Raw genomic sequence first — 8,268 nt, forward strand, 5'->3', positions numbered from 1 at the left:
ATAGCTTTCTACGATGACGTGACTGGCTGGGTAGACGAAGGGAGAGCCGTGGATGTTGTCTACCTGGACTTCAGCAAGGCTTTCGACACAGTCTCCCATGATATCGTCCTAGGGAAGCTGAGGAAGTGTGGGCTGGATGAGTGGTCGGTGAAGTGGATTGAGAACTGTCTGAATGGCAGAACTCAGAGGGCTGTCATCAGCGGCGCTGAGTCTAGTTGGAGGCTGGTGACAAGTGGTGTCCCCCAGGGGTCAGTACTGGGCCCAGTCTTGTTCAACTTCTTCACCAATGACCTGGATGAAGAGTTAGAATGTACCCTCAGCAAGTTTGCTGATGACACAAAACTGGGAGGTGTGGTAGATACACCAGAAGGCTGTGCTGCCATTCAGCATGACCTGGATAGGCTGGAAAGCTGGGCAGAGAGGAACCTGATGAGGTTCAACAAAGCCAAATGCAGGGTCCTGCACCTGGGGAGGAACAACCTCATGCACCAGTACAGGCTTGGGGTGGACCTGCTGGAGAGCAGCTCTGCGGAGAGGGACCTGGGTGTCCTGGTGGACGACAGGTTAACCATGAGCCAGCAGTGTGCCCTGGCTGCCAAGAAAGCCAATGGGATCCTGGGGTGCATCAAGAAGAGTGTGGCCAGCAGGACGAGGGAGGTTCTCCTTCCCCTCTACACTGCCCTAGGGAGGCCTCATCTGGAGTCCTGTGTCCAGTGCTGGGGTCCCCAGTTCAAGAAAGATGAAGAGCTACTGGAGAGTGTCCAGCGGAGGGCTACAAGGATGATGAGGGGACTGGAACATCTCCCCTACGAGGAGAGGTTGAGGGAACTGGGCTTGTTCAGCCTGAAGAAGAGAAGGCTGCGAGGGGACCTTATAAATGCTTACAAATATCTGAAGGGTGGGTGTCAGGAGGATGGGGCCAAGCTCTTTTCAGTGGTGCCCAGTGACAGGACAAGGGGCAATGGGCACAAACTGAGGCACAGGAAGTTCCGTCTGAACATGAGGAAGAACTTCTTCCCTCTGAGGGTGACGGAGCACTGGCACAGGCTGCCCAGGGAGGTTGTGGAGTCTCCTTCTCTGGAGATATTCAAGACCCACCTGGACAAGGTCCTGTGCAGCCTGCTGTAGGTGACCCTGCTTCGGCAGGGGGGTTGGACTAGATGACCCACAGAGGTCCCTTCCAACCCCTACTATTCTGTGATTCTGTGATTCTGTGGATGTGTTCCAAAAAAATGACTACTGCTTAAAAGCTGTAAGTGCCACCTAACAACTTTAGGTGTACTTCACCAAACTGGGAAAGGAAAAAAAAACCTGAAAAAGATGAAAGCACAAACCTGCTACCATGAAGCCTGCCTGAGCAAGCCATGGAATAGGGTATTAATTGAAACGACTTGCTAGCTGGAAAGAACCTGAATCCTCCAAAATCTGTCTGTGTATCTATGGCACCTCTGGTAGAAGAAGTCTTACTTACAATCTCTTACACAGCGTAATCAAAGATAGCACTTGCATATCCCAAGCCCTCCTCAATCCACCTGAAGTATAAAGAAAGCAAAAACTCTTTGGAACAACTGGAACAGATGTTGCATTTCCTGAAAAAATTCATGGACACTTTGGGCTGCACAACCTTCATACCACATCGCATCAAGATGCTGTATTCACATAAGATCATTTCCGAGGACACAGTAGAAGGGAAAGCTTCTATGTAAGCACTTTGCTTGTTGGCTGTCAGAGTGGCTGAAGAGCCACACTAGTGACATCTATACATGCAAGTATCAAGGATAACAGGCCAATACCATTCCTTACAGCATTCAGTAAAGATTTAAATTCTATACTGTCCCTGTGCTGTCCACGACTAAGCTGCCAGTGACATGCTATACAGGCCTCACAAAAAAAAAAAGAAAAAAGTAGTGAGCTGCACAACCTATTTGGTGAAAAGCTCTAGACTTCTTTGCTCTTCTGACCCTTCCTTTTGCGGACAGGGGATTTATCCTTAGACCTGGAAGAATTCCTTACTGGGATTGCAGACTAGCTACTCTGGTGAGAGCCATGAAGACAAAGATTTATGTTAGGCAGCAGACAGACAGGTCAGCTCCCAGAGGAGTAAGGCAGAGAGTAAACTGGCTCTTCCCTTCATTCCCCCTGTCTTTCGAAAACTCCGATAAACTTCAGTCAAGAAAACCCTGGGACACGCAAGCAGCAAAACAAACTTACACAGAAAAGCCTTTGAAATGACAGTATCTTTGATTTTGTTCACTGTTTCCCACACTGTCAGTTGAGACAAATTTATTTGCAATTTTAAAAACATTCACTTCAGTAGAAGAAGTGTCTTTTTTTCAGTGTAGTTTTTGTCATCTAGGAAGCAGTTCAGTTCTTTTAAGAAACACTCTTATACTGGAATAAGGATACACAGATAGTGGTCTTTGGGCTGGTGAATCCACAGTGCTAAAGACTGTGCAACAGTCACAGGTTTTAAAACAATCTCAGATAAACAGGCACCTGTTCATTTCTAATTGTTTCATGAGCATGTCATACACAGGTGGAAAGCTGCTCAGTTGAACGGAAGTTTATGGGCTAGCTACTAACTGTGGCAAATACACTAAAAGGTACAGCAATTAGTACCTTAGGGAATGCAGAATTACCCACAGAGTAGAAAAATTACCCCATCATCATGTAAGCGGCCATTTTATTCTGCATTTTGGATTACTATCTCTTTCTTTTTAAAGAAATAACTGTCCAATCGCTGGATCACAGCTAATCTCATAATAAGTTACCAAGGGTGTATTCTGGCATGGTTAACCCAGATGGTTATCTTTCAGATCCTGAAGGGAACATACTAAAAAGTTTGTGCTCCACGACTTCTTCATCTTTGTCATGGGTTTGTTCCTCAAATTCAAAAGGTTATACCTCATGAAATACCAGGGAAGAGACTTTGATACATTCTTGGGAGAGAATGTGCTACACACGTGACAACTGTCTTGCCATAAAATTCATTTCAGCTGCACGCCACCACGCTCTTTTGCCCATAAAGAATGGGAGGCCCAGTGAGTTTATTAATAATGAACAGTCAGAGATGTGTAGCAGGAGATGTATCATTTCTATACCTACTGGATTTATCTGGTTTTCCTTCTGACTATTTGTGTGATCATAATACTTCTGTATAAAACAGATTTCTGGAGAGGGAGCTCCTGTAAAAAAAAACAACAAACAAACACAAAACAAAAGAAAAATACAGTCATCAAAGGAATTTTTAACAGACTTAATTTCTACATAACTTTCGTAACTCCATAAATTTCTACACAACTCAGTAACTGAGGTATATGTATCAAAGCTTCTGATATGCAATGGACTGAAGTGGCTCAACAGTGTATAACTAGACTTTGAAACTGCAATGTAGGAGAGGCCAGAAATTAACAAAACCAGCTGAGGGGAAAAATTATTTCACTCAGTATTCTGGAACCCTCCCTGAGTTCATACTGGAGATTAGCTCTTTCCTCTTATTTTTTAAACTAACAACTGGAGTTTTGGTAAGCTGCCTGATCTACCTGACTAAAAGTATTTGTACTCCTATATGGAATACTTTCGTTAATGACTATGGAAGGGAAGAACTTCTCTCTGGGGAAAAAAAAAGGAGAGAAACGAGAAACCCTTAAGGCTGGACCCTTTAGTTTCAAAACTAAAATGTTCCTACCGACATTAATAAAATACCATCAAATTAATCTTTATTTTATACATCTCAACACCAAATTGCTACTATACAAGTAAGCACAAATACATGAATGATGAAATACGATTTCCAACTTACTGAACATAAAATGTCACCTGCAGAATGGTAAAAATATCATAATCTATTACACTTAGAGAGACAAAAAAAACGCCCACCCAACCCTCAGACAAATCCTCACTTCGCAAACTGAACAATGAGTCCAATAAACATGCCTTAAACCATGTATGTTGAATGTTGCCAGACTGTAACTGCAGTGGATAACCACAAGTAAATTCAAAACGGGATGATGCGTCTTTCCTCAGATAAAACTATTGAGCAACTATGAAACATTCAGCATCAGGAAATCAGAGCCACAAGTTTCTGCAGATTTAAATGGGCTGTAGATATGATTTACATTAACTCAGAGTAAGTGGATAAAAACCGATAATCCACTCAGGTTTCCAAATTGGCAAACGGACAAACAAAAAAATAATCTGGAAGAACACCAAGAGCATCTAGTGTCCCTTAACCAATAGGCAGTCTCTGTACTGCTGGAATAAAATGTACAGGATGCAAGTCAAACGGATTACATTAAAATGCCAGGGAGGTACCAGTAAAACTATTACGTAACTACAACATGCTTGCTCATGCAACCTGCCCTAAGGGAACTATCAGGGAAGATTTTAAGGCTTTAAATGAGTATGCATGCATTTATATTTAAAGTAATTGAATAATACACTTAAAAGCATGCACTTCAATATCACTGCCCAAATTTTGTATCTTAAATTTAAAGAGAATGGATATATTAACAATACCAAAGGGGTTTTTTTAAGTCTAACCATAGTTACATATGACTATTATATGTACAGATTCCATTTATAAGACTATCATGTGTTTAGATTACATTTATTTTATTTTGCTCAAACACAATACGTGTATCTACATGAAAAGGACATCCCTATATATAGTTCAAATACTTCCCACGCCAGGTGTTCTCAGTTATAGTACACAGGAAGAATGGAGAAATTAAGAGGACACCTATCTTTCAAACACTAAAAATATGCTGAACATTATTCTAAAATATGAGCTATGGATATAATAAGAGAGCACACACAGTTCATAAGAAAGAACTTCACGCAACACTGAAGTTTAACTCACGTGAACTTGGGCAACATCCACAGCAACAGTTCACAGAAAAAAACAACACAGACTGAAAAAAGAATCTGTCCTACCTTCCGTAGCTCTTATTTCAGTTGTTACAGCCATGTCCTCATTAAGAAAAGACAACCTTTGCAAAATAAGAAAAAAAAATATATACATATACAAGGCTGTTAAATAGTTGTATGCTCTGCTTTTCAGTCCCATAAACCCAAAGGGGGGCTGAGGGCAGCCGAGGGCACCCTTCTCTGCCTGCATGCTGTCGGGACGCTGCTAACCGCACACCAGGCGAGCCACCTAACGCCGACACCACCACATTAGGACTCCCGAACTGCGAGGATATACCCGATCCTGTGCACAGAAAACCTTGGGAGGGAGGTACATCACCGCTTTACGTATTCCAAGCGATACTGGGCCAGAAAGCCAGTACAAAGGAATGCAGCTGCTTGGCAGTTTGAATTCTTTGCCATAGGATACAAGAGGCAATGTCATGAAAATGGTATCAAGTTAGAGTTACGGAGACGTAACATCAGCAGCAATCGCATTTCACAGTGTTTACGAGTCGGTTTCTGGTATATTAACACTCCCACTGACCAAAACGTCTGGAGGCACAAACCCGGAGACCCACAAGGTGTGTGTAAAATCAGTGGGGCCATTTCCACAGCTGAGAACACTGAGTCTAACGGCAATCTGAACAGAAAGAGAAAAAAAAAAGAAACACCACAAAAAAAAAAAAAAAAAAAAAAAAAAAAAAAAAAAAAAACCACCACACCAAAACACCCAGAAATACGTATTTATGAAATAATCGAGCAGCTGCGGCATGTCGGAGGAAGGAGGGGATGGTTTCTGGTCGTGGCTGCCGTTCTGCTGAGCAGATCCCGCCCATGGCGGGGCCGGCCGGGGGCAGCCCGGGCTCTGCTCAGTCCGGCCGCCGCAGCTCGCAGCCGCGCCGCGTTACCATCTCCTCCTCCAAAACGCCTCTTCCTCCACATCGCTCCCCGCCACCGAGTCCTCCACGATGGTCTCGTCGCTGTCGCTGCCGCCGCCGCCCCGCTCCGCTCCGCTCCCCGCCGGCGACCGGCCCTCCCCACAGCCTGCGGCGCGGCTCCCCTCAGCGCAGGCGGCCATCTTGTGGAGACCTGAGCCCCGCGGCGCCTCCCTCCGCCTCTGCGGGGTCAGGGAGCGGCGGCGCGGGAGAGGAGAGGGCGGCGGCGGCAGGGGCAGCGCGGGCCGGCGTTGCAGGCAGCTCTCCCTTCGGCGCCGCGGGGATGAGACTCCGTCAGTCCGGCCGGCCTCGGCCTGCGTGGCGCGGCCGTGCCGTGCCCGCGCTCCTGGACGGGGTTTGCGGCTCCTCGCTGGTGCTGGGCTCCTGGGCTCCCGGTTCTGGCCCCGTCGCAGCCGTCACCCCGCCGAGCCGCAGAGCGCTTCACGCACTGACCTGCCCGCCACGTAAAACCGCTGCCCTTTCCCGGTCCGTGTACTTCCACGGCCATGTTTAAGCGGCCAACGTCACCTGCTGTCCGGGGCACCACGAACGGTTCACGCGCTCAGGAGCAGGAACGTGTCTGAGATCAGCGAATTATTAGTCGCCACTGTTTTCACGGTGTTTCGCAGTAGCACTCCTGCACATAACCCGGTGATCGTCTGTTGATCGCAGCGTTTCCCTCAGGCAGAGCCGTTCTGCGGTAGCTTCGCCTTCCGCCCCTGCCGCGGCGGGGACAGGACACCACAGCAGGGACTCCGTGGTGGGGACACCACGGTGGAGACAGCACGGCTGCCCTGGGCTGCAGCGGCAGGGAGCCAGGCTGCGGCCTGGCAGCTGCCACGGGTACCAGCACCTGGTGGCAGAAAGGGTGACGCCGTGTACATGCAACAGACTGCAAATTCCAAACTGTCGTCGTGACCCCTGCTGCTGGTGAACTGGGTGATAAAATTCGCATTTTTAGTACTTGCCGAATCGTGTTCATCACCCACTGCTGTGCAACAAAGTGTGGAAAACAGAGCAAGATGCTAAACATCAAATTATGTATCAGTTATGCATAATGGTTGCAGCTGTACACAGATTGGTATTTTGCTTTGACTTGGTCATATCCATACGCAATTATAGCAATTGCTGTGCATAGTATGAAATGACTCCAGAAATCTCACTGGTAATACTTTACTCTTTCTGGGTAATAAAGGTGAGATACTCCAGATAACGTGAGTGTTAAGAAAGGAGCTGGCAGGGAAGGAGGACAGACAGTAGTAAGTTACCAGGATGTGTGAGCACCACACTGAAAACGAGAATGAAAAATGTATTCAACACACTAAAAGACCGAGCTGGCATGAATGGTTTTGTCATTGACAACAGCTACTTTGGAGTGGAGTTCTTAGGAAACATTTTCATCAGCTTACCTTTTGAGACTCCCGTTAAGGAGGACCTGGACAGGCTGGAGAGCTGGGCAGAGAGGAACCTGATGAAATTCAACAAGGACCAGTGCAGGGTCCTGCACCTGGGGAGGAACAACCCTATGCACCAGTACAGGCTTGGGGCGGACCTGCTGCAGAGCAGCTCTGTGGAGAGGGACCTGGGTGTCCTGGTGGATGACAGGTTGACCATGAGCCAGCAGTGTGCCCTGGCTGCCAAGAAGGGCAGTGGGACCTGGGGTGCATGAGGAGGAGTGTGGCCAGCAGGACGAGGGAGGTTCTCCTCCCCCTCTACTCAGCCCTAGTGAGGCCTCATCTGGAGTGCTGTGTCCAGTTCTGGGCTCTCCAGTTCAAGAGAGGTGAGGAACTACTGGAGAGTGTCCAGCGGAGGGCTACAAGGATGATGACAGGACTGGAGCATCTGTCCTACAAGGAGAGGCTGAGGGAGCTGGGCTTGTTCAGCCTGGAGAAGGCTGCGAGGCGACCTTATAAATGCTTATAAATATCTGAAGGGTGGGTGTCAGGAGGATGGGGCCAAGCTCTTTTCAGTGGTGCCCAGCGACAGGACAAGGGGCAACGGGCACAAACTGAAGCACAGGAAGTTCCATCTGAACACGAGGAAGAACTTCTTCCCTCTGAGGGTGACGGAGCCCTGGCACAGGCTGCCCAGAGAGGCTGTGGAGTCTCCTTCTCTGGAGATATTCAAGACCCACCTGGACAAGGTCCTGTGCAGCCTGCTGTAGGTGACCCTGCTTCGGCAGGGGGGTTGGACTGGATGACCCACAGAGGTCTCTTCCAACCTCTACCATTCTGTGATTCTGTGAAGGCTTCGCAGCGCAGTACCACGTGGAGCTATCACACATGTGTCTGGACGCAATGGCAGGAGTGAGAAGCAGCCTTGGAAAAGCCGGGCTGCGGATCATCCGCAGCCAAATCCCTGCGGTCGGCATTTTCTTTGCATTTAAACGCACCGGCCCGCAGTAGCTCAGACCCACAAGCAC

The 8,268-nt window shown here is 47.7% G+C and overlaps 1 protein-coding gene across 1 annotated transcript in view; it reads right to left on the reverse strand.

Annotated features, from left to right (window-relative positions):
* The window catches only part of ANKRD31 (ankyrin repeat domain 31), a 76,214-nt gene extending 69,602 nt beyond the window's left edge, over positions 1-6,612 (reverse strand). Inside the window, exons 1-3 of the mRNA XM_075411855.1 lie at positions 5,820-6,612; positions 4,936-4,991; positions 3,106-3,185 (exon numbers count right to left, since the gene is read on the reverse strand). Of these exons, the coding sequence (XP_075267970.1) occupies positions 3,106-3,185; positions 4,936-4,991; positions 5,820-5,989 (306 nt within the window). The 5' untranslated portion in view covers positions 5,990-6,612. The remainder of the gene's footprint in view (positions 1-3,105; positions 3,186-4,935; positions 4,992-5,819) is intronic.
* Positions 6,613-8,268: the final 1,656 nt, after the last annotated feature.

This window comes from Opisthocomus hoazin, chromosome Z, assembly GCF_030867145.1.
Source record: "Opisthocomus hoazin isolate bOpiHoa1 chromosome Z, bOpiHoa1.hap1, whole genome shotgun sequence".
Taxonomy (NCBI): domain Eukaryota; kingdom Metazoa; phylum Chordata; class Aves; order Opisthocomiformes; family Opisthocomidae; genus Opisthocomus; species Opisthocomus hoazin.